This window comes from Haliotis asinina, chromosome 14 (genome assembly GCF_037392515.1).
Source record: "Haliotis asinina isolate JCU_RB_2024 chromosome 14, JCU_Hal_asi_v2, whole genome shotgun sequence".
Taxonomy (NCBI): Eukaryota; Metazoa; Mollusca; class Gastropoda; order Lepetellida; family Haliotidae; genus Haliotis; species Haliotis asinina.
The window spans coordinates 44,081,404-44,108,151 of NC_090293.1; the positions used below are offsets into that span (position 1 = coordinate 44,081,404).

Genomic DNA, 26,748 nt, shown 5'->3' on the forward strand with positions numbered 1-26,748 from the left:
TTTATTCCATATAGATCATCCTAGTTCGTTTTTGTTTACCGGATGTGACCATTTCTTTTACTTCAAAATAATTGCGGGAAAGTGAGTGTAAGAATTTTCCGCCACAGGAGAATTAACTTCTTTCATGGCAATCAGTTGTTGATAATTACGTTGACACGCTGTTGAGTGTAAGTCCTATGCAGATATTGATTCAGTGCTATCCATTGCGTAGCACACTGATTTGACTAAATATATATTAAGCTTAGAAATATTGTCTTCAAGGCACCGTCATCGCATCTTTGCGAATCAAAGGTGTGTCACGAATATACGATAATTTCTTTATCCTTCGTCTCCCACACATTTCAAAGTGTCATTTTACTTTACACAATATATACTGACAGGTATCACTAGTTGTTATGGCCGTTGTTATAAGAAATCAGAACTGTGCCAGTAAAGGAAATACGGATCCAAGCAGGATCTTTATTGGCAGACGATCCCAGTGTGGGTCAAACTTCAGTCTTTACAGACTGAACTGCCATAATGGGATCGATTATGTTATACCCAAGCCTGCCATTGTCTATCTTTAGCCAACGCAGCGAAGACTTCCTCCCGTTCCCTCAGCCCAAATAATATTTTTAAATTAATATGTACTACAATTATTAACCAAACTTAACAATTACTAGAGAACTCACAACAAAAACGCAAAAAGTCCAGATGTTAGGTTTAGAGTTAGGTTTAGGTTTTGGGGAATGGAAGGAACTCTTTCCCTCTTCTATAGAATACAAATTATGTGATGTTAGGAAACTGTCATGTTTTATTCATTTTGAGCTAGAACGTGGGAAAGATTTCCCACCCCTGTCCCTCAGGTTTTTTTTAAGTATTATTCTATGCCTGGGAATACATGTTGAGGCATTTTCTCATAAAGTTTGGAAACAAGATGGTGGTTCCTGAGCCATATTCTAAGCATCCTGTCCACAAAAAATAGGAAAACATTTGATGTGATGTCATTTTGGACAATCTGTTGATTCGCTGACCCTTTGGTCTGGATTGTTTCCATGGTTGCACTTATTGATGTTCGGTCACAGACTTAACAACGATGGACAAGAGGAAAGGAAAGGGGGGTTTCCAAGGACCAACCCCCCAAAAGAAATCCAGGTGAGTTGTTGTATCTGGGTGTTTTGTAGTCCTTGCCTCACCACACAAGTCTCTTTCCAAGTACCTTGGTATTTCTGCAGACTGAGAAAAAATGACTTATAAATAAATGGTCAGAAGCAGAAATGACTCTTTTTCATAATGCTTGTAGCATCCTCTTGTTCTGTGTTTGATGATGATGATGATGATGGTGGTGGTGATGGTGGTGGTGGTGCTGCTGCTGCTGCTGGGGTCGCTTCTTAATCACACCAAAGGCCCAGGTTCAGGGAACTATTTGTGAAACCCACTACTGATGTTCTTATATTGCTAAAATGTTTGTCAAACCCATGTAAAACCAAACTCATTAAGTCTACAATTTTGTGGACATAATACAACATATTGCTAGAGGTTTGACATTACAGATATGTCACGATACAATACATAATGCAGTATCTTGGAACAATTTGATTTGATGCATATCATGATATGCCATCTTTAGGTTTTTCTTTGGAAAGGTATGTTTTGATTGAGGCTGTTATGATACACTAGAATATTCAGTGAAATGAACCATAGCCCTTCATGAATTCAGTTCGTTATTCGTGATCACCAGGGTTGAATATGAATGAATATTGACATTTTTATGAGAGCATGTTTTACTTGAGCCCTTATTAAAGTGAGATATGCAAGAATGGAATATGTACAAGCCTTGCTATTCCGTCTCACCCAAAGTTGGACCGAACAGTGGTCTAGTGGTATAGTTTACCCCAAGCCCTCCCAATGAAAAATAACTTCAGCATTATTAATGCATCCATGCATCATTTATTACTGGAAGTGGAAGGCTGACTGTACACAGTAAATGGCTGCAAATAAACAACAGGCAGAGATATATATTCCGTTCAGTAGTTGCATCAATTTTGACCAAATAACAAATGCCATCATTGTGATCTATGAATAGAATCTGGCTGACAGGAAATCTTACTCTTAGAGAAGCAACAAAATTTGCACATATTATGTGTTATGAGACTAAATTTCAATATGAGTTTATGAACAATGCCTTGAGTACTTACACTATGATAGCCTGCAATTTGTTAGTTAGATTTAACATGTCTGAGTTGGTGAAAACAGGGGCATTTTGACATTTTGACATTACCATCCCTGATGTCTGGATGGGTCTTTGGCTTATTTCATACACTGGCAAAAATTCAGAAACAAATGAATTACAATATAAACAAGAATATAATCAATTAAAAAGTAACTATAATACATACAAATCTTTATTTACAGATGGGTCCAAGGATGGTGGCGCAGTGGCTTGTGCCACTGTCATTGGATCCAGAACAATATCTTTCAGATTACCAGATAATAGTTCTATTTTCACAGCAGAAGCAAACGCTATATTAACGGCTCTTAAATATATTGAAAGACTTCCTAGACATAAACAGTATATTATCTATTCCGATTCTCTTTCTTGCCTCCAGGCAATTAAAAACCTGTCATGTAAACATCCACTTTTAATAGAAATAATTGAATTATTTAATAATCTTGCAACTGGCCAATACGACATCGTCTTTTGTTGGTTACCCAGCCATGTGGGCATTTCTGGCAATACTTAGGCCGATCTTGCTGCCAAGGCAGCACTCAACAAATCTGTGACTCCACTTCTTATCCCATACTCTGATTATAAAACTACAATTAGATCGTATATCCGAGATCTGATGCAAAAGAGGTGGGACACCCAAGTGGGTGTAAATAAATTACATTCAATAAAACCTTATATTGGTTATACCCACTTGGGTTGTCAGTCCAGATTTGAGGAGGTCAGTATGAGGCGATGTCGTATTGGCCATACAAGATAAATTATGAATACCTTTTGAAAGGTGAGGATCCTCCATTCTGCATCCCTTGTGATGAAAGAATCACAGTCAAGCATATCTTGCTTGACTGTGTTGAGTATTCCATCTCAAGGGATCAGTATTTAAATTCACAAACTATGAAGGATCTTTTTAGGAATATTAGCCCTCATTTAATTATTGCATTTTTAAAGGAATTAGATTTGTTAATTGAACTGTAAATAGATAAATATTTTAAAATTGGAAGATTAAATTAGTAACTCAAATCGTTAGTGGCTGTACCCTCAAAGGGGGTTGAAGTACCGTAAAATAATTGTCCTCCTGAGAGGGTACATAAATCCAAAAACATTTGAAGTAAATTTAAGATTTCCATCTTTTTAATCGTAGAATAAGTGTGTTTTTACTTTATGGCTAGATTTGTCTAAATTGCTAACAGCTGAGGGGATGATGTAAATCCAACTAGGGTCCATGCAGGAAGCAAATGTACTGTAAGTCCCCATGGTCCTTAGTATGGTAATCTACCTTCAGTTGTTGGCAACCTATAGCTCATTTTTATATTGTACTGTCCTCTGTAGATGCATTGTTTTAGGTCTATTCACTAGTTTTACATTCTACTCTGTGATATTCTAGTTAGTTTTACTGTCCTTCATCGACAGGTTTTTACAATGTATGTGCTATTAATTCATTTGTATTATCATAATTACTCGTTCTCGTCACAATATGGCTGCAATATTGCCGATGTGACGTTAAATATTAACTCACTCACTCATACACTGGCTCTGCATATTGCATTTCTCTCAAACATAGACTACTCAAAGATGTTTTAAATAGATGCATGCCTTCTTGATGTACTTGCCATTCTTACGACATTCAACCCATGCTTGCCATAAAAGATGACTTTGCTTGTCTTGAGAGGCGATTAACGGGATCAAGTTGTCATGCTTGCTGACTTGGTTGACTCAGGTCATTGGTTCTAAGTTGCACAGATCGATGCTCATGCTGTTGATCACTGGATTGTCTGGTCCAGAGTCTATTATTCACAAACTGCCTCCATATAAACTGGAATATTGCTGAGTTTAGCGTAAAACTAACTCACTCACTCTTATGACGTTAGGTTCGAGGAGGAGGATGATCCATCCCAGTTTGAAGCAGATCTGGCCATGATGGAAGACTTTGAGAATGAAATGATGGAGGACGAGGCTGCTGGAGGTATGTTAACAATTCCAGCCTTTCTAACCTAGAGCAAAGTTTGTATACTTCTTGATTAGAAAATACATTCCACAACTGTGGACCAGCTTGTAAATTTTCTACATTAGTATGGTCACTTTTTAGGATTACTTAACATCCTTGCAGTTGTCTGCTATTATAACCACCCAATTTCCATTATCATCTGGTACAGTAAGACCAGACTCTGAAGATCAGGGTTTAAACTTTTATTGCACCAGTGGAAAGCTATATACACTGAGTGCACATGCTCAGTAAATATCATATAGGCCAAAATAGTGTCAAAAGTGTGTGACATTGTGCCTTGAAAGCGTTATGACACTAGAAACAATGCCAATGCTATACACCAAGGGAGGGAATATATGATACAAGAAGTAATGTCGTATGTTCATCTTTGTTCGATCAAACAAACCAATGTTCATCCATACTCAACAAGTCCTCTTGTATCACGTCAGGTTCTGGAGATGGACCTGCTGGACCAGAGACAATGACCTCCAGGAGTAAGTGGGCCCGACCTGCTGCCCCTGACCTTGACCCCAAGACTGACACAGTGACCTTTCAACAGTTGGATGTAGACAACTATGTTGGTCAGTTCATACGTGTATTCATTATTTTTATGAGTTTATGATTTAAGCGGCCTCCTTTTGCATCCCTCTGGACATAATGCCTATGTATCTCTCTCTCTCTATCTCTGTATATATAAGGGATGAATGTTTTGCATCCTGAGCTAACCCTTCAGATGATGTTTTCACAGAAATCCTGTCCAGGGTCATGTCTCCATCTGTTTATAATTAGGGATGGTGGGTCAGCTAAATGTTGAAAGCGTCTGCTCATCATGCCGAAAACTTGGGTTCAATTCCCTACATGGGTACCACGTGTGAAGTCCATGAGAATCGTCCAACACAGTTTGGATACCCATTTCTGCTGTACCCTGCTGGAATATTTCTTAGAGCAGCATAAAACCACACTCGCTCTGCATAAGATTAAGCATCTTGATTATATTTTTGAAAACAACATAAAGACCAGCGTTACCATGTGTCTGGCCTCCAGGGAAACATCTAGCAGGGATGCCAGGGGCCACACAGGGACCGGTACCCATCATCCGGATGTACGGGATCACTCAAGATGGCAACAGTGTCATGGCGCACATCCATGGATTTGCACCATACTTCTACATCCCTGCACAGCAAGGCTTCAAGGAGAAGGATTGTGGGGCGTTTAAGGTGTGGTACACAGGCACTTAGTTTTGAGTCAGAGATAAATCCTATTACTGTGTACAATTACCAATTTATCTATGACTTGTGACTGGACTAACTCTTTCTCTTCCTTCCTGCACTTCTTTCTCTCTTTCAACATTCAACAAGGTCAAAGAAAAGAGCACATAGCACATATTTTGAGCTCATTTTTGTTCAATAAACATCACATGACGCTTTGATACAGTGCCAATGAGGACACATGCTTTCATTTGTCATTTATGTTATTGGATCATCGCACATCATTTCATCAAACATCAGTTCAAACATCAATTCACATACAGCGGCCAAAGCCATGCAAGAAATCTGATAGCGTCTTCTCACCTGCCACATAACTCCTCCACAAACGCCCAACACATTCTTCAACTAGGAACTAGGTTGCAAGTCTTGTTCTCTTCTTTGAGGCCTGACCTCTAAATCAATTTTCTCAAATTCTTGTGCAATGGATTATGAAGCTGTTCATCTGTCAAAACATGGTAACAAGGTTTAAAGGATTGCAGTAAATAAACCAATCAGTCCCTGCTCAGCCAATTAATCATCAGTGAAACATCAAAGGGGATTAAGTGTTGATCAAAGATCTACAGAATCTTTAATCGGAAGCTAAAGATGAGTAGGTTTGGAGTAGAGGTGTGACGATAAATAACATTCATGATACAATACATATTGCAATATTTTGGAACGATGCAATACGATTCGATTCTCATCACAATATGCCATCTTCAGTTATTTTCTTTGAAAACGAATATTTTGATATCAAGTAACAGTGTAAATTTTGGCATAACCATCAATTTCTAATGGAAATTAACAATTTTAAGGTCAGCGATACTTATCAAGATATGAAATAAGTATTGATATATTTATCGTTCGATAAAGTAGCACGATTAACTATACTGAGATATATCGTCAGAGCTCTAGTTGGGTGGGGATGGGAGGTGGTGTAAGTGCATTTCAATCTTTCATTGATAGATGAAAAGTCATACAAAAGTCAGTAAACTTTGATGTGGACACAAAATATGTGCTAGTTAAACTGTGGGCTCTGAGCCACATAGGTTGTTGGGGTAGCCTATTGGTTTAAACCATCTACTCATCAAGCCAAAGATGCAGGTTCGATTTCCCACATGCGTACACTCTGTGAATCCCATTTCTGGATTGGCTGAAAGCAGCGTAAACTCATATTCACTCACTCACTTTATGGAAGGGACTGAAACTTGGTCCCGTCTCCAGATGCAGTGCATGTGACGTGCCATTATTCTTGCAGGACGCTCTGGATGCGGCTGTGAAGAAGGACATGCGGTCTAACCGTGAGGGAGTAGTGCAGGCCGTTCTTGCTGTCGACTGTGTCACCAGAGAAAGTAAGACATGCATACTTCTGTCTGTTTAATCCATGTTTTATTGTTCCAAATCTGGCTCTTGAAGAATCTAGGTTATAATTGTTCCATGGCTACCGATTCTGGTTTTGATGATGCCATTGAAGATCCGATTTAAATTTGACTCCAGCAGCCATGCTAGTCATAAGAGGCGCAAAATGGGATCGGCTGGTGACTTGCTGACTTGGTTGACACAATGTGTCCCAGTTGCGTACATCAATGTTCATGCTGTTGATCACTGGATTGCCTGTCCCAGACTTAATTGTTTACAGACCAAATCTTCTTGAAACTCTTGTAATATCAGGATGATCGTGTTTTTGTTTATGGATTTCTTTGATGAAAGAGAATTATTAGGTGCTTCCCTCTAATGTTTTCAGGTATCTATGGTTTCCATGGTAACCGGAAGATTCCTTTCCTGAAGATAACTGTTGCACTGCCTCGTTTGATTGCCCCATCTCGACGCCTCCTTGAACAAGGCTTCGTATGTCCAGGCTACAGCCAGCATGCCTTTCAGACCTATGAAAGTAACATCGACTTCGAGATCAGGTGAGCTTATGTGAAAATAATTGAGTACATACACAGTTAAGTGTTAAGTTAAGTTTAACGTCATCATCTCCCAGAATATTGACTATTACAAAGGTTGTTAAAAGTATATGCTTAGAGAGGAGGTCATTGTTTTAATCCCTAATGATTTTTAGAACATGAGAGTTGATGATTAAAACGTGATTAAAAAGTTCACCTGTCATGCGAAAGTTCTGGGTTTGATTCCCCACTTGGCTACACTGTCTGAAGCCCATTTCTGATGTCCCCAGTTGTGATATTACTGGAAAATGGCTAAAAGTAGCTTAAAATTAAACTCACTCACCTACTTTGTCACTCACTCATTCACATCATTTCTTGTTGATTCCTGGATTGTCTGCTCCAGGCTGAATTATTTACAGACCGCCGCCATGTAGCTGGAATATTGCAGAGTGTGGCGTGAAACTAAACTCACTCACTCTTTTCTCTATCTGGTTTCATTTCAGGTTTATGGTTGACGCCCATGTAGTAGGTTGTAACTGGATTGAGATTCCAGCCGGTAAATACATCCTCCGTACCAAAGATGCTAAGGATGGCCAACTTGCTCCTGTGTCCCGCTGTCAGACGGAGCTTGACGTGTCGTGGGAAGATATTGTGTCCCATTCTACAGAAGGGGAGTGGTCCAAGGTCGCCCCTTTCCGCATCCTCAGCTTTGACATCGAATGTGCTGGCCGGAAAGGTGAAACCTTCCATTCCTTGTTGGAAAGGATGAATCTTGAGCAGTATTGTATTAACTCCAATAAAGAAATGTATTCAATGTGAATATTAGAATTTGAATTTTATTTTCTTTAAATGTTCAATTAAAAGTATTCATTAAAAAAAATTGTGATGAAAAAAAGCAGAAATTTTAAGTAAAACATTGGTTTAAAGGACTGAAAAATAAGGAAAATTTATTCGCTGAATCAGGCCTCAAAGTACCTCCAACTGTCTTCGTCGGGCAATGAAGGACAGAGTGACAGACATGACTGGTCATGTGACCGGAGTGTGTTGTACGTCTGCTTCAAATAGAAGGGAACTTCAATGGATTTCAAGTGTCCCACTATCCTCGCATAGAGGAAGGAGATAAGCATCATAAGCAGGATAAGTATGAGATATCAATTTTATTCAGAAAATTACATTTTGGCTGCAGGTGTTTTCCCTGAGGCTGACAAAGACCCAGTGATACAGATCGCCAACATGGTAATACGACAAGGGGAACATGACCCGTTTGTTCGCAATGTCTTTACCCTCAATACATGTGCACCCGTTGTAGGGTCTGAGGTCTTGTCCTTCAAGACAGAGAAAGAAATGCTAGAGGTGAGTTTTGATCAGTCATACTTTCTGTGTTGTGTTACAATGAATTTCCAAATTATGTCTCTTCAGCATTGTCTTGTGAGGTGATTTACAAATTGAAAGCAAAAGTTGACCAAGGAATGGATGCATACAGACATAAATTGTAGATCAGTAAATGATCACACAAAGTCAACTAATAATTTTTTTAAATAAATACTTTAACAAAATCTTTCCACTTTAAACATTAAAAAAATGTCTGTACAAGTGGTCATATATTTTTAGCACTCTCGAGGGTTTTATTAACTTGACTCAAAAAAATGAGTCTTGGGGAACTCTTATTATTAGTTTCAAGGGTTTCAGAATAATTTATTTTGAAGTGTTGTCGGGCAGCAAACCAAATGTGAGGAAAATGCTTGAAGACCCCTACCACGTATAGTGGCCTGTAAAAAATGATGTGATGCCACAATCTGAGAGATTTATAGGCATTTTCATGGGTACAATTTTTGTTAATCCGTTTCTTGTTTGAACTGTTAACATTGATATAAAACCCTTTTTCAAAGATGCTGACATAAATTGAGATTTTCCTTTTCAGAAATGGGCTTCCTTTGTCCGAGAAGTAGATCCTGACTTAATCACTGGCTACAACATACAGAACTTCGACTTCCCATACCTGATCAACCGAGCAGCACACCTAAAGGTGCGAGACTTTACGTACCTTGGCCGCATCAAGGACATTCAGTCTGTGATTAAGGAGTCCATGTTCCAAAGCAAACAGATGGGGAAGAGGGAGAACAAGGTCATCAATATCGAGGGCAGAACGCAGTTCGACCTGCTGCAGGTATGTTTGTAAAGTGTGCAGCAAAAATCAAGGTGCAGCTTGATACCAAACTTCTGATGTGTTTCTGTTAGTTGGGTATATAAATTGGTCTACCCTTTTGTGAAGGGATGCTAGGGTAGCCTACTGGTTAAAGCATTTGTCTGTCATGCCAAAGACCATGAACTGATTCCTCACATAGGTACAATATGAGGAAAATATTTTTGGTGTCCCCAGTCATGACGTTGCTGGACATTACAGACCACTAGAAACACAGGACAGAACATCATATGATGTTAGTTGAATGTCATGAGGTCTGCTGCTTCCTCATACAGTAAAGGCTAAAAAATGGTTCATTAATCAAGACATTTGGTTACTAAGGTTTGTTAGACTTTTGGGGGTTTTGTCTTGCAATACTCAAATTGAATATGTAATGAAGCAAAGTAAAAGCATTGAATATGTAATGAAGCAAAGTAAAAGCATTTCTTTAGCATGAAAGCATAGCTCATGAGCAGGAGCTGTGTTTTGAACTGAAAATACTTGTATTGGAAGTAATAGTAAGTCCCCATACTACCACTACTACCACCACCACTACCACTACCACTATCACTACCACCACCATTACTAAAACTCTCACTTCTACGCTGCCAATGACAACTACTACTATTATTGCTACTACCACTGCTACAACTACTACTACTAATACTACCACAACGACCGCAGCTACTACTGCTAAGCTGCCAATGCTGACACTAAGCTGCCGAGACCTGTGAAGGTCCAGAGTAGAATACACATTGGTCAGACTTGCTCACATTCTTGACACATTTCATCGGTTCCCAGATCGGTGCTCATGTTGTTGATCACAGTATTTCTGGTACAGACTCGATTATTTACAGACCACCGCCATATAGCTGGAATATTGCTGAGTGTGGCATAAAACTAAACTTACTCAATAAGCTGCCGACAACTACCACTACTATTACTACTACTACTACAATGCTTCCAACACCTCTGACTACTACTAATATGATTACTACAACTACTACTATGACCACTACTACTACTGCTATGCTGCCTACTGCTACTGCTACGACTATTACTACTACTAGTAGTAAAATAATACCACCTTCCCCCATCCCCTGCTCTCTCAGATCTGCCAAAGAAGCCAAAAGGAAACCTTCAAAGTTGCTAGTTGTTCTCCATGTCAAAAAACCAAATTCTTCTCCAATTACATATAAGCAGAAAGACATTTTTGTCCATTTAGCTCTGAATGAGCTTGTTTGGAATTAATTGTGGAATTAAAACTTATGTTGCTCTTGATGGAACAGTGCACATGTCCATAGTTAAAGGTATGGAATGGAGCATGTATAATAGGCGGAAAATACATGTCTTAAATTTTTGCTTGTATTTCAGATATTGCTGCGTGACTACAAACTGAGATCGTACACCTTGAACGCAGTGTCCTTTCATTTCCTGCAGGAACAGAAAGAGGATGTTCAGCACTCCATTATCACAGATCTCCAGGTACAATAGGGTCATGACCTATAAAGGTCAAGGTTAGATTTGATCTTCAGCAGCCAATAGTCTCTTTTGTGGCAACATGTGGTATCAGACAGTCTAGTTCTTCGAGTTTTTGGACGTATATATACTCATCCCATTTGTGTAGATTGATGCTTATGATGTCAATCACTGGATTGTCGGTCCAGCTACAGTATTAGGGGACTGTGTGAAGCCCATATCTGGTGTCCCCTGCTCTGATGTTGCTTTAATATTGCCAAAAGTGGCACCAAACCATACTAACTCGTACATAAGAATCAGGTTAGAATATTGGCCTTCATTGACCCATGCTTGTCCTAAGTGGCAACTAACGGGATCAGGTGGTAGGTAAGTCTTACCGACTTGGTTGACACATGTCATCGGGTCCCAATTGCACAGATCGATTCTGCTATTGATCACTGGAATGTCTGGTCCAGACTCGATTATTTACAGACAGATGTCATCTAGCTGGAATATTGCTGAGTAAAACTAAACTCACTCACTCACTCACAATACACAAACTCCATGGTTTTCACCCTCCACTTCCTTCACATCAGAACGGTAACGAGCAGACTCGGCGACGGTTGGCAGTCTACTGCCTGAAGGATGCCATCTTGCCTCTCCGACTCCTGGACAAGTTGATGTGCGTCATCAACTACATGGAGATGGCTCGTGTCACCGGCGTACCCCTTCCCTTCCTGCTTTCCAGAGGTCAGCAGATCAAGGTCGTTTCACAGCTACTGAGAAAGGTGAGTGAAGTAAAGTGATCTGTATCAATACATGTCAAGGAGATAAACAAATATATACACTGTGCATGTTGGATTGAAAAAACGATCTGTCAAACAAATGATGTCCTTTATCATATGAGGTGTATAAGATAACACCAAGCTATTTTAGAAAAATATTCCACTTTCCTTCTTGTTTTGTTGAATACAAGTAACAAATGTGTTATCTCAATAAACATGATGAAAATTTCATGGTATTGTATTTTTCAAGTATTTTGGAATGCTTGCTTGAATATGATGAGTGAGTTTCATTCTGTATATATTTTTATCGATATCAGACGTAGATTAAATGTGAGAATGGAACAAATTTGGACAGTTTACATTGATATTTCATATTGATGTTATGGAATATATCAGGTCTTGTATGTTAAACCTGTGTTTTTGGTCAGGCGAAGGAACAGGACCTTGTGCTACCATCACAGAAAGTTGACACAGGGGATGAGTACGAGGGTGCCACAGTCATCGAACCGGAAAAGGGGTGAGTTCAAGTTGACACTTTCATTGGGTCTTTGGTGGGATGGATACGTTGATATCATCAAAGCAGAGAATAGGTGAGATCAAGGGTTACAATTGTTACTGAAATGAGGGTCCGTCTTTAAAAGGGGTTGACAACCAGTGTGTAGGTAGTTGCCATGGGTTGCTGGCCAGTTATGCAATCTACGGCTGAAAGTTTTAGCCCACAAAATAATCCACTTGCCCAAAATTTGAATATGGAAACTAATTAAAAGGCCAAACAAAGGTAAGCTGTTAATGTCATGCACTTTTTTATCAGGCCATATTCTTGCATGATTTAAAAGTCTTTTGTAGCTTAACAAGTCGGAGAGAGTGATGTATTTACAAAGTAACCCCTGAAAATTCAGTTGGGAGAGTGCATGGAGAAGTAGTAGCCTGACTGGTTTTGTACTAGCCACAGGCTAGAGGGTAGTGGTTATTTTGCACACTGGTTGATACAATTCTGCCACTCATTGCAGTCATGATGACTCCCTGGTGTCATTAGAGGGAGTCATGTACATGTTTGGGGGAGTCAGCTGCAGTTTGTACTTTCATCAAGACATCAACTGTGATGACAAAGAAACAAGTTAAGGCAGTTCAGGTATTTACTGATATGGCCGACTATTAGTCAGAAATTTGAAACCAGAAAAATGGGCTGAAAAATCAGACCCGACTTATAAATGAATTCATTAATCTACCCAAAAGTTTCAAGAGATCAGTTAGCGATGTTAACATTGGAGGCAGGAACCATTTACACACTGATAACGTTTTCAAAGGAAAATGACGTCGTGTCACAAATAAATAATAAAATATAAAATTTTGTTGTTTGTAAAATACATTTCTTAATATTAATGTTCTATTACATTTCATCAGATATTTTGATGACAATTGTTTACTTTCTTTGTTATCAATTTGTTATCAGTCAAAAAAGTTGGCACACGTGGCCCAACTTGAAAGAAAGTTTCACGTAAAATAAATTGTTTGTAATCTGTGGTAGTTCTGTGTGATGGTTTTGCAAAAAAAACCATTAATATTACTGCAGCTCATATTAATCAAGAAATTACATTGAATTTAAATATCTGTCTCACTCGATCAGTCATGGTTACAAGTCAGTCAGTACAGCAGCATTTGCTCAAGGTATCCCACACAGTGCATGTTAGCAACTGAACGTTTTTTCGTGCAACAACATCATTTTGAAGCACATTCGCAGAAATTTTTAGACATCATAATTTTCGCATCAAACGTATTTGAATGTAGCAACATTTATGTGATGCGTTTCTAGTGATAGATGGTGTTTGCACATCGAGTTCACTTTTTAAACAAAGTTGAAAATCATTTCACACAAACACAACCTTTCTTGGAACCTTACTTTGTGGTAATTATAAGGCTTCTGTTGATTGGCCTTTCATTTCATCATTGGCTAATGAGAAATCTGCTGTCAGAATAAACAAGTTTCAGGTATCTTGAGCTTTCAGTTCACGAAGCTGGCAAAAAACATGCTTTTACAAGAGATAACAAACAAAGTAAGTTAGTAAGTATCAAAACAAAACAAACTTCAACACTTACCATGAAATTCCAATGTGTTTACGTTTGTCATATTAACTTAAATAATTAAGGTGATGAGCAGTCATGACATTGATCTCCCCAATACCGATACATGTGGGGAAAGGGTCGACTTACATTTGTATTACATGGTTTGGGCAGGAATTTGAGGGTTGAGAAACCGACCTGACTTACAGTCATATACAGTAATCAGCAGTGAAGTTAACTGGCAAAACTAAGTAGTTTTAGACGACAGCATATTGCATGTTTATATTATTGCAGTGACACATGCTTCATAATTCACTGTATGTTTGAGATAATGTTTGACAAGTACGCAGGTTTTGAGGGCAGACACAAACCACTGGTAGCGGATATTCAATGGAGTTTGCTACAAGGGTGTAGATACAAAAGGGTTTGATACAAGGGTTTTGCTGGCATCAGATCTTCATCAGGAGTATATACAGTATGGTTCAAAATTATTGAGAATAGCTAAAGCATTTCATATTATTAAACGAGAACAAATCAGATAAAATTGAATGTATTGTGAAAGTGAACTGACCTTTTCATGTTGTGTAGGTAACAATTTAATATTTTATCAAGTCTCCTTGAGCTTCACGGCACAGTCTAAGACGGGTAGGCATACTTCCTATCAGAGAGGTTAGTGTCTCGTGAGTTATGCTGTCCCAGTATCGGACCACTTCTCTCTTCATGTCTTCAATTTTTGTCAACCCCTTTTGATTCACACATTCCTTCATCATCCCCCAAATGTTCTCAATGGGATTTAAGTCAGGACTATATGCAGGAAATGGTAATGCAGTCACATTTTTCTCCTGAAACCACTGCTTGGCATGTTTTGCGGTGTGTTTAGGATCATTATGTTGCTGCAAAATCCAGTCATTTCCATAAAACACGTGCACTTGGAAGGAGAAAATTATCTAATATGTTAGTGTAGCGTTGACTTGTCAGATTTCCCTCAAACACACACAGCGGGGTCGTTCCTAATAAGGATATCCCTCCCCATACATGAAACTTTGGGCTGTATTTAGGTCGTCGATACAACGGTGCTGACGCAGACTTTGTCCATATTTTCACATTATTGGGATATACCCATATTGAGCTTTCATCAGTAAAAATCACATTTTCCTAGTCAAAGTTTTCATGTGCCAAACACCATTCAACACGCCTGTCTTTATGTTCTTGTTTCATGAGAGGAGAAGGAATTCCAGTCTTTTTCTCCCATCCAAGATCAATCAAATTTCTTCTAACTGTAGATTTTGATACAACTGTTGATCCCCTTTCTATCATTTCATACCTGATGTTGGAGATGCTTGCCCTTTGCTTTTTAGACGCTAAAATTCCCAGCCGGACGCGATCTGAGAAGTCCAATTTTCTGGGTCTCCCTGCTCCTTTCTGGTGCCCAAAGTCCTTTCCCTCTTTAAAGTTCTTCCTAATCCTATACACAGTAGAAAGAGGAGTTCCTGTTCTCTCTGCCAATGTATTTACATCACCAATTCCTTGATTACACAACTCAAATATCAACCTTCTTTTATCTTCAGCAGACATTGTTGACAGTGCTGAGGAAAATGACGTCTGTTACAAATTCAGGGGAGGTAACTCTAATTGTACTATACTCAGTAGGCCAAGATGAGTTACCTCCCTTATACCATTACTTAGTTTTAAGTATCAGTGAATCAGCTGAGGTGTTAGGATAGCTCAAAGTAAGAAGAAAAATTCTCAATAATTATGAACCAGACTATACAAGGATACCACAGGTGTCAGATCTTCAAAAGGGCTTGATACAAGGGTGCCAATGGTATCAGATCTACAAGGGTGCCACTGGTATCAGATCTTCAGAAGGGCTTGATACAAGGGTGTCACCGGTATCAGATCTTCAGAAAGGGTTGATTCAAAGGTACCACTGGCATCAGATCAGATCGTTTTAGGAGGGTGCAGCTATCATCTCTATACATGTCAATATATGCTGCTCGATTCTCTAACTTGAATTATTTGTATTTGTCAGATATTATGACACACCAATAGCCACTCTGGACTTCTCGTCACTGTACCCGTCGATTATGATGGCACACAACCTCTGCTACACCTCCCTCCTCAACCCAAGTGTTATCCAGAAGGAAGGGTATGTAACCACGACAACAATCCTTAGGTATATGAACCAGTGAAGATGCATTTAGATATGATCTTCCGCCCATCTGATAAGAGGCTACATACAGGATTGGTGGTACACCTCACTGGCTTTCTGAGTTGTGTTTCCATGTGTATGTATTCCAATCCGATCAGCAGTTAGGCTTCATCACATGAATGCTTATTGATTTATTTGTTTCTTTGAAAGGCATTTTAGAAGTTGTATAGATGAAGGAAAACAAAGTTCTTCTTTATTACATTGGGTGCGACATTTGATTCATCACTTGCTCTATAACGGTGTTAGTACCTGCATCGAAACAGTATTCCAGCTATATGGCGGTGCTGTGTAAATAATTGTGTCTTGACCACATAATCCAGTGATCAACAACACGAGCATGGATCTACCTAACAGAGATACATTGATGTGTCAACTAAGTTAGCAAACCTGACTACTCAATTCTTTATTTGCCTCCTTATGACAAACATGAGTTTCTAACCCAGATCTTCATGGGTTCACAAGTATGACTGAAGTTGTTTGTGGTGTGCAGAATGTACTATAAATATAGCCCTGTCACAACCTCAACCTTCAAAACTAGTCTCCTTGTGTTCCACAGGTTAACTGCTGAACAGTACATCAAGACGCCCAGTGGTAACCTGTTCTGCAAGTCTACGGTCAGGAAGGGTCTACTGCCAGAAATTTTGGAAAATCTACTCTCTGCCAGGAAAAAGTAAGTGATATGTTTTGGGCTTGTGGGCAGTTTTGTTCAGTGAATATTCCACTAAATGACAGACATTATTTAGGTTGGTTTGAGGTATTTTAATGAAAATGTCAAATGCACATTTTCATGGGATCCCCATATATCTATTACACATGGTATGGTTTTTTGAAGGGGTCATGTGACCACCCCCAAGGTCATTACAGTCGCAAATAATTTTACAACAAGGTTTGGAACTAGTATTTTACACTAAGTGGAGGTCCTCCCCTCTGCATGTGACTATGAGTTGTTCTGTTTAACCGAGTTTAATGTAGGAAGTCTGATTACAAGTAATTGTTGTATTTTATTTTCGAAATGGCTCCAGTGATGCAGTCATTTAAGTTAAATCGTTGTGTGTAACCCATTTCTGCTAATATTGCTGATTTTAAAATAGAATTTACTCTTGTTCGCACGCATGCATGCTCTCACTCACTCACTCACTGCTGTAGAGCTAAGGCTGATTTGAAGAAGGAGACGGATCCATTCAAGAAGAAGGTGTTGGATGGCCGTCAGCTTGCACTGAAGATCAGTGCCAACTCCGTGTACGGGTTCACAGGTGCTCAAGTCGGCAAATTGCCTTGTCTGGAGATATCGCAGGTAATGTCACAACATGTGCCAATGAAGGTCAAGGTTAGATTTGATCTTCTGCTGCTTTTAATTGTGTGAAGAGTTTACAGGGGTGGTGAGTAGCCTAGGGGTTAAGGTGTTTGTTCATCATTCCTGGTTCGATTCCGAACATCGGTTCCATGTGTGAAGTCTGTTTCTAGTGTTCCCCACAGTGATATTGCTGGAATATTGCTAAATGCGGCATTTTTGTCCTAGTTGTGTTGTTTTGAAAAGTGTGATAAACACATAACAGTGCTTAGAGTGAGTTTGGTTTTATGTCACTTTTATCAATATTCCAGCAATATCCAATGCTTCACACAGTGTTCCCATGTGGGGAATCGGACCATGGTCTTCGGCATGATGACCAAGTGCTTTAACCACTAGGCTACCCCACAGAACTTAGCGTAACCTATAGGACTTGTATCTGACACTGGATTTCAGAATGCCCAAAGTAATTTTATGTTGAATCATGTAATTTCTCCTACTTCATTTTGAACAAAATTTCCTTTGATTTTAATATGCATTGGAATTGCTTAAGTGGTGAGATCTAGCAGTTGTATTGCTGACTGTGGTATGAGACCCCACTCACTCACTCACACTCTGTATCCAACTTGCAGAGTGTGACGGCCTTTGGTCGTATGATGATTGAACAGACAAAGCAGTATGTCGAGGAGAGATACACTATAGCCAATGGATACAAGCATGATGCTAAGGTAAGACTTTCAGTAGTAGTGGTGAAAGTTTATTGATGTTTATGTTTTTGTGTATGTCAGTTGTATCAGTCAGCAGCTTTATACAGTAGTAAGCCATGATGTGGTGCTGACTTCAAATGTATACCACATGGATTAAGAGCTGACAGACTTAAAACAAAATCAAGAAATTCTAGGATTTTAACTATAGTCTCTTTGCTTTGAAAACATACCAATGAATTTCATTTAAAACATAAAAGTAAACCAAAAAGGGTGAAATTAAGATCGCAAATCATTATATTTTTTCCAAGCCAATTGAAAACTTAAGTCTCAGAATTTTGTTCATATTAGGATAAAAGTTGTTCAACAAACGATCATGGATTCAAATCGTTATTAGTTTGTATTACAAGGGGTAAGCGCTGTAGGTAGACCCGTGAAACAAACACATGCGGCATGTGATTAACTTTAACTTAGAGCAGCCCTACTTGTTCACAGTGTTTAAACAATGTGCATACCGCCTTGTAATACGAACAAAGAAAGCGATTTGAAACTATGATCGTTTGTTAAGCAGCTGCAAATCACTGAATAAATCTGACCTGTCCAGTACCTGGGAATCATCTGATCATGGCTTTGCGTTCCTGATTCAACTATCCTGATGAAACATTATGGGTTGCTCATTGGGGGCATGGGTTTATGTACCCTCAATGTTTGTTTATACTCCCTGAGCCCGAAGGTACATGAACCCATGAGCCTCAAGGGACCAGTGAACATGGGTATTTATCTTACCGAACACCTCAATGTTAATTTTGAACTGTAGGAAGCACCAATATTGTATGGTATACTTCAACCAACGTACGTGAATCGAACGATTCGAATCTTGCATCTTGTGCCATTCCAGCAGGTATTGTCTTAGTAAAGTCGACACTTTATAATTCCCCTTCTTAATATTCACATTGCATTTGAATGATTTGCTAAACTATATTTATTGGAATGCTAGGCAAATCTTTTTGCAGCTATCACAAGATTTTGCAGATGACCCATGAAAAACAGATTTAGAGTTATCTCCCTTCCATCATTTTGCATCCACGAAACATTGGTATTTTCTGTGCATCATGCGTGATTCAATGTTATTCGAGATATAGAAGAACTACTACAAAGTATCAAATGAGTTGCCATTGGCAGCAGGGTACATTGAATTGTACTTCGCTTGTAAGTGTACTACATTGAAAATAATAAAAGAGCGCTTAGCCAATCAGAAAACATTTATGTGTGAGGTAAGATATGTAAACTGATACCTCTGTCACAGGTTATCTATGGCGACACAGACTCAGTAATGTGCAAGTTTGGTGTGGAGACAGTTGCCGAGGCAATGGAGCTTGGCAAGGAGGCAGCAGAAGTTATATCTGCCAAGTTTGTCAACCCCATCAAGCTTGAGTTTGAAAAGGTAGCAATAGTGATTCCTTTCTTGGGATAGTGAGGCCGATGCCGTTAAGTAGTAGATACTACTAAAAGAATCATTAAATAACACATACAACTAGAGCACTATTCACAATTCAGGCCAGCTGATAAAGTGTCAAATTGATAATCAGGCTTTCCTTAGATGTATGACATTATGATCAGACTGCAATACAATACATATACTGGTAATATGCATGATTCATAGACTAATAACATGCATTATTTACGAAGTTCGTATCATTTCGTACAGTGTGAGAAGCCCATTTCTGGTGTTTCCCGCTGTGATATTGCAGGAAGATTGCCAAAAGTAGCTTAAAACCACACTTGCACCTGCAGTGTAGCCATGTCTCACTGTGGAATATTTAATCATTGTATTGTCACACTGCCAGTTGGATAAAGGCCTATTTCAGCTGAAGTGATCTGCGTTAACATCCCCCTCCAACCAAACAGTTGCGTCCCTTGTGCTCTGTTTCATGACTTACTTCAGCGTCTGGGAACATATTTTCTCTCTTTGTTTGAAAATATGGAATAGTTCTGAGACATGTGCATCTTCTACCTTCAGGTTTACTTCCCATATCTTCTGATCAACAAGAAGCGTTACGCTGGTCTGTTCTGGACAAACCCCAACAAACATGACAAGATGGACTGCAAGGGTATCGAGACAGTACGTCGAGACAACAGCCCTCTAGTTGCCAACCTCATCAATATGTGTCTGCAACTGCTGCTGATTGACAGGTTTGTTGCCTTAGTAACATGGAAGAGACTGGGTCAACTTATTTTACAGATTGTTCAAAAGATAACCAATCAGGTCGTCATAGATAGGATTGATGTAATCATGTAAACATGTAAACAGATTGTGAACGAATAGGTAAATATCTATGACCTGTTTCAGAAATGACTCTCAGGTTTTGAAGGTCGAGGGATACATTCCTGGTGGCCAAACTTAATAGACAATTGCAAGATGAAATGAAAGGATTTAAATAATACTTAAGAGTGTAAGAATGAAGGGGCATTTATACGCTATTATGGCATTGCATCCCAATCTTGTAGATCAATGTACATGATGTCAATAGCAGGATTATGAAACTGTGTCTATCAGTCACAGACCTCAGGAAACAAAACAAGATACATTGGTGACTGAAATTTAACTCTACAGCCTGTTGCTTGTGAGAGAGGTCCAAAGAGGACTGGATTATAAAGACTGGTCTGTTGCTTGTAGATAAGCTGAAAGATTGGATGATCAGACGTTTCCTTTCTGGACTGTTTGGAATGGAATGTTGATGTGAATATAAACCACCAGATTTGTTTGGATACAACAGGAGTTTTCCATCCAGAACACGCAAACAAAGTCTGTCTGATTATCGTCTGGGTTTCTTCCAGAGATCCAGATGGTGCTGTGCAGCATGTGAAGCAGACGATCTCAGACCTCTTGTGTAATCGCGTGGACATCTCGCAACTCGTCATCACCAAGGAGTTGACGAAGACTGACGACGACTATGCAGGAAAACAAGCACATGTGGAACTGGCAAACAAGTAAGTACAGAAAAAGTCTTTAATTCAAATCCCAGAAAAGATGCCACACTCTAAAGATAAATGTTTTTGTAATTTACAAAAAAGAAAACCCTAGAATGGCATATAATGCACGTGATTATTTTTTCTATATACAGCATCAATGAGCTCCATGTGTCTGTACGTCTCGTACATCCAAAGCATAAAGTATTAGGTACACATATCATGCATGATCCCTAGATGTGCCTTTTGGGTACTAGACCCAGATATGAAAGATGTTTTTTACTTTTTCTTCGGGAACATGCCAGACTGTGGCCTTGAGGCTGTTAGCTTCTAAGGATCAGATCTCCTGTAGCCTACCTGCAAGCTTTGTCAAACTTGGTACACATATCAAGCATGATCCCTAGATGCACCTTTTGGGAATTAGAACCAGATATGAAATTCATTTTTGTGGTTTCCATGGAAACATGATTTAGGCTGTGACTATGAGGATATGTCATCTTGTCTGATGCAGATTTCCTTAACTATACATGCTAGCTTCAAACAAATATGTTTGCTCAGTCAATCAATCAATCAATCAATGTCCTGACAGAATGAAGAAGCGAGATGCAGGAAACGCCCCCAAGCTGGGAGACCGAGTGCCATACGTCATCATCGCTGCAGCTAAGGGCACAGCGGCATATATGAAGTCTGAGGTAACACATGTATCTGAATGCATGATGCTTGGTACAGGTATGAATGGTTTATGGTACAGTGCTTTAAGACAAACATCAAACCAAGCAATAGTGTCAGTGCTGCCATACTGTTTAGCCATGATTCTTCAAGGCGAGAATTAGTCACAAGCTGATGATGTTTGTACTTGAGGTAGAGCTAATTTCCAAACTCTGACCGTTCAATATTTCTGGATGAAACTTGCTATCTAGCTCAGCAAACAAGGATAATGTGGACCAGCGCAGAGACCATGTTTGCAAGTTGTAGGCTGATGCACGTGCAGTGCATGATGATGATATTGACTCCACACATAGCTGCACATGCCTTGCTCAAGACTCTCATGTGGTAGGTGAAGCAAGTCGGTATTACTTGGACAACCTGGGCCCATCCTTCACAGTAGCAGCATTCATACATGCTAATACAGATCAATTGTCAGGTCAGGGCTAGACCCGTGAAGGTCCCGGGGTAGAATAGGCCTTCAGCAACCCATGCTTGCCATAAAAGGCGACTATGCTTGTCGTAAGAGGTGACTAACGGGATCGAGTGGTCAGCCTTGCTGGCTTGGTTGACACATGTCATCGGTTCCCAATTCCCAATCGCAGATCGATGCTCATGTTGTTGATCACTGGATTGTCTGGTCCGGGCTCAATTATTTACAGACCACCGCCATATAGCTGGAATATTGCTGAGTGCAGCGTAAAACTAAACTCACACACTCACTCACTCAGGGCTCAACTTCTTTGCCAGTAGATTGGAACTAGTGCATGGTAATGATGTTTTTCTTTGCAACAAAATTTCAACTAGTTCTCATCTTAACTAGTTTTGCACAAACAAATTCCTGAGGCTGCTAACTCGTCCATCTATTTCCAGGATCCGATATACGTCCTGGAGAACAACATCCCAATTGACACTCAGTACTACCTGGACAATCAGCTGTCAAAACCTCTGCTGAGGATCTTCGAGCCCATCCTCGGGGAAAAGAAAGCCGAGTCCATCTTGCTGAGTAAGTATTATAGAGATGATCAAGATTTTGTACCTGACAGATTTTGTATTGACCTGATTGCTGCTCATGCTTTCAACCACTGGATTTTCAGGGTCAGTCTTGTTCACAGACTCTTTTGATGTGTTTGTAATGTCAGGACTCGATTAGGTTTTTGTTACTCACATTAGTGCATCCTGGTTATTAGTCAAACTTGCACCAGGTGCATGTCAATTTTTTAGAAATAAATCAACAATAAATCTGACATTATAAGCATCAGTATGTCAGCTCATTTTTCCTCTAAACTTTGACTATCTACGGCACCAAAACATTGCTATTTGTAGACATGTCCCAGCTGTGGCAGCTTTTCTAAACCGGGATCAGTTGTGTCTCTGTGTTGCTATGATTTCATGGGTACGACATCACAGAAGTATGTTTATGGACTCCAAAACCTCGGACAAGGCTGGTGAAAGTAGTTTTTTATCTCAGGTTGCACTTGGTGCATGTAGGTTAACATCTGTTTGTGTCTCCCCAGAGGGTGACCACACCCGAACAAAGACAGTGGTGGCATCAAAGGTAGGCGGTCTGGCAGCCTTCACCAAGAAGAAGAGCACCTGCATTGGCTGCAAGACTCCCCTCAGTGTGGAGGGTGAGTAGAGTGAGTGCGTTTGGTTCCATGCCCACCACCACCCCGGACGGTGAGCAGAACAGTATAGTAACACTTCGAGCAAGTTAGTGGCAGCAATGATGATGGTGATGATGTTGATGATGATTACATTGCATCATCATCATCAATGTCATTATATTCTCAGCTCCCTGGGAATCAAGTCACCCAAGCTGCGAGAATGTTTGCATCAAAGGGTTCGAAGTTATCATCACATGGCACACCAAAATGTAGCATTCCAAAGTTAATATGATTTCCTGAAAATTTCCACCAGTGTTTTTTTTATGCACTGACTGACCACCACTGCTGACATTTTCTACTTGCAGGAGTGTCTGTGTGCAAGCACTGCAAGAGTCAGGAGTCGGCGCTCTACCAGAAAGAGATCCTGCAGCTGCAAGTTCTGGAGGAAAAGTTTTCCCGACTGTGGACCCAGTGCCAGAGATGTCAGGGAAGTCTACATGAGGACGTCCTGTGTACGAGGTGCGTTCTGTCACTTTGGTTCTTGCGGAGGACATCATATTGCAATCATCTTTCAAGAGTAATTGCTGTGGTCATAAGGAAGGGCAAGTGGAGATGCATTCTTAAACCATCAATTAGTATCATCCGCAATGATTGAAAAAATTGGGAGATATATCGGAATCAATCATAAGTTACAAATGAAATTCCCCTACTTTTTTACGAGAGTATATTTTTAGACACCTTTAGAAGCAAATATAGGATCATTTGCATAGCTAACCTCAAGATATCTCCTTAATGATTCGGAAGCTGGTTCATTTTTGTTTATTGATACCTTTGATTATTTGCAGTCGAGATTGCCCTATATTCTACATGAGGAAAAAGGTCCAGAAGGACCTGGCGGACCAAGATAAGCTCATCATGAGATTCGGGCTGCCCACATGGTAGTGAAATTCCAGCAGGACCATTGGTCTGAGAGGGACTGGTATACAGGGTCAGCTAGGAGGTCTTGATAAAATCATGCAGCGATGTGTCCCTTCAAGAAATCAGATGACAGCTCAGGGTTGAGAGAACCCCAATTTTAGTGGATCCTGTTCTGCTGCATAGTTAAATTTACATTTGTCTCATTTAAATCTAGAAATGTTGGAATTAATATGTGCTTATCAGAACTACTGTTGCAAGTAATGACTGCTTTGTTTCAAAAGTGCCTTCTGAAATATGTAAACCACAAAGATGGCCGTTAAATTGGTCTTCATCAACCCATACTTGTATTACATGACTTAAAGAGTCTCTGACTTGGTGGACAAGTCCTCATGTGAGTAGATAAATGCTCATGCTGTTGATCACTGGATTGTCTGGTCAAGACTCGATCATTTCCTGCCACCAAATAGGTGGAATGTTGCCGAGTGTGGTGTTAACAACACAGAAAACTCTGACATGTCCAGCTGTCGGTGAATATATACTGAACATCATTGAAAACGCACCACCCCTAAAATTGTGGATTTCTAAGAGCAGAAGTGAGCAATCTATGTAAATTTTACATATTTGTGTAGACCAATGTTTGATAAAGAAAAGAAGCAAAAAACAATCAAGCAAAACAGTGAAGATTTAATGCAGCTGACAATGAAATAAAGATGGGGTCAAAATGGAAAGTCAGTAGCGTGTATGACCCCCGTTAACAGCAACACAAGCTGTGTTGACTCTGAATAAAGTCCTGAGGCACTGCATTCCACTCTTGCTGTAAGGCATTGTCGAGTTCCCCAAGGTTGTTGATCTGCGGACGACGTGCAAGGCGTTCGCCGATGTAATCCCACAAGTGTTCGATGGGTGACAAATCTGGTGACAATGCAGGCCAATGAAGTAGAGGAATGTTGTTGTTAGCCAGATACTGTATCGAAACACGTGCAGTGTGGGCTCGTGCATTGTCATGTTGAAATGTGTGCAGATCTTGATGCTGGTGAAAGAAGGGAACGACGTTGTTCTGAAGAATGTTGTCACGGTAGTAAACAGCATTCACTCTGCCACGACAAACAATCAGAGCGGTTCTGTGGTGATAACTTATCCCTCCCCACACCATAATGCTGCCTCCACCCCACCGATCGGTTTGCACAACACAATCCTGATGATAACGTTCACCCCGTCGACGCCATACCCGTAGACGCCCGTCAGCATTTCGCAAGTGAAAACGCGACTCGTCGGAGAACACCACACCATGCCAACGTCGTAACAACCACACACGATGCTGTTCAGCCCATTGTCGGCGTTCACGGCGATGCCTGTCAGTCAGGATGGGTCCAACGTAAGGGCGTCGACAACGTAACCCTGCCGCACGGAGACGGCGTCGGACGGTGGAAGCGCTGATCAAACCACGTCGACCCTGGACAGCGTTGGCGGTTCTGGCAAGGTTCTGGCAAGGTTCGATCCCGAATATGGCGCCATACAATGTCTCGATCTTGACGAAGGGTGGTAACACGTGCCTGACCTGGGCGTTGCCGGTCCCTGCTGGTTCCTGTTTGTTGGTATCTGTTAGCAAGCCTCAGAATGGTCGAATGATGACACCCAAATCGTCGTGCAATGTTTCTGCTTGAAGCGCCGACCTGCAACATACCCAAGGCCTGTTCTCGTTCCTCTGGTGACAATCTTGGCATGGCGAAAAAACTTTACTTACGAAAGTACTGCGAAAATGAGAACGGTTTTGTGCCGAAGGTCATTTATACCCCTGAACAGCATGCTTTCTGCATGCAATTTGTGCCTTTCGTGTGTGATGTGCATGAATTTTGTTGTTTTCATGTGATGTGTTCGATGATGTGTTTGAACGATCCGTTTTTTACTGTAGAGCGTTATTTATGATCTAGTGTGTTATTATCAAAATTCCCACCATTAATTTTCCATTTCCAAAAGATTCTATTGCCATATTTCAAAATTTACAGGTGGTGCGTTTTCAATGATGTTCAGTATATTATACCATACAGGTATCCACCTTTCATGAGATTAAACAAAACTCAAGTTTTGTCAGTGACACTGTAAATGTTGGTGCCTTATAAGACAGAACTTGTTTGCAGTTTCTTCTTTATTACAGTCGGTGTCATTGTTGCCCCAGATTGATGAGTATTGAGAGTAAATGGATGCATCCTAGTGCTGAAAGAAGTGATTCTGTGTTGTGCTAAGATGTGTGGTGATTTGAAAGAATTTGAATTTTTTCAGATATAATTGTAATCTGAATGATCTTGAGAGCAATTGTGTTTACCTAATTCTCTGTACATAACATATCCCTGTGTACATAAATAAACATGCAAGTGAGATTTTTGTGTTTCATTCATTTAATATTTTGCATTGTCCCACCTGAAGCAATGCTGGGGTAAAATCAGCCGTGAGTAAGAGTAAATCAGAAGCTTAGAATGTGGTAACACCATACATATGACATAATGAACAAAGTTAAGCTTGGATATGTGAATT

The 26,748-nt window shown here is 39.9% G+C and overlaps 1 protein-coding gene across 2 annotated transcripts; it reads left to right on the forward strand.

The window, feature by feature from the left end:
* Window positions 1–85: 85 nt before the first annotated feature.
* LOC137261063 (DNA polymerase delta catalytic subunit-like) lies at window positions 86–26,594 on the forward strand. Of its 2 annotated transcripts, none has more exons than XM_067798725.1 (25): window positions 86–167; window positions 1,065–1,134; window positions 4,075–4,169; window positions 4,640–4,771; window positions 5,235–5,407; window positions 6,696–6,789; window positions 7,182–7,350; window positions 7,830–8,062; window positions 8,513–8,679; window positions 9,248–9,493; window positions 10,883–10,993; window positions 11,563–11,754; window positions 12,180–12,268; window positions 15,845–15,961; window positions 16,581–16,694; window positions 17,171–17,318; window positions 17,945–18,040; window positions 19,323–19,460; window positions 20,037–20,209; window positions 20,855–21,007; window positions 21,576–21,678; window positions 22,565–22,697; window positions 23,209–23,322; window positions 23,664–23,817; window positions 24,144–26,594. In XM_067798725.1, the coding sequence occupies exons 2-25, from the start codon at window positions 1,076–1,078 to the stop codon at window positions 24,238–24,240; spliced, it is 3,300 nt and encodes a 1,099-aa protein (XP_067654826.1). In that variant the 5' UTR covers window positions 86–167; window positions 1,065–1,075; the 3' UTR covers window positions 24,241–26,594. The 2 variants fall into 2 exon arrangements, with proteins under 2 accessions (XP_067654826.1, XP_067654827.1); XM_067798726.1 differs by lacking the exon at window positions 86–167 and adding an exon at window positions 254–291.
* Window positions 26,595–26,748: the final 154 nt, after the last annotated feature.

Coding starts and splice junctions, on each gene's coding strand:
- LOC137261063 (XM_067798725.1), top strand. CDS start 1,076: ATGGACAAGAGGAAAGGAAAGGGGGGTTTCCAAGGACCAACCCCCCAA. Junction 1,135..4,074: donor ACCCCCCAAAAGAAATCCAG/GTGAGTTGTTGT, acceptor TTATGACGTTAG/GTTCGAGGAGGAGGATGATC. Junction 5,408..6,695: donor AGGATTGTGGGGCGTTTAAG/GTGTGGTACACA, acceptor TTATTCTTGCAG/GACGCTCTGGATGCGGCTGT.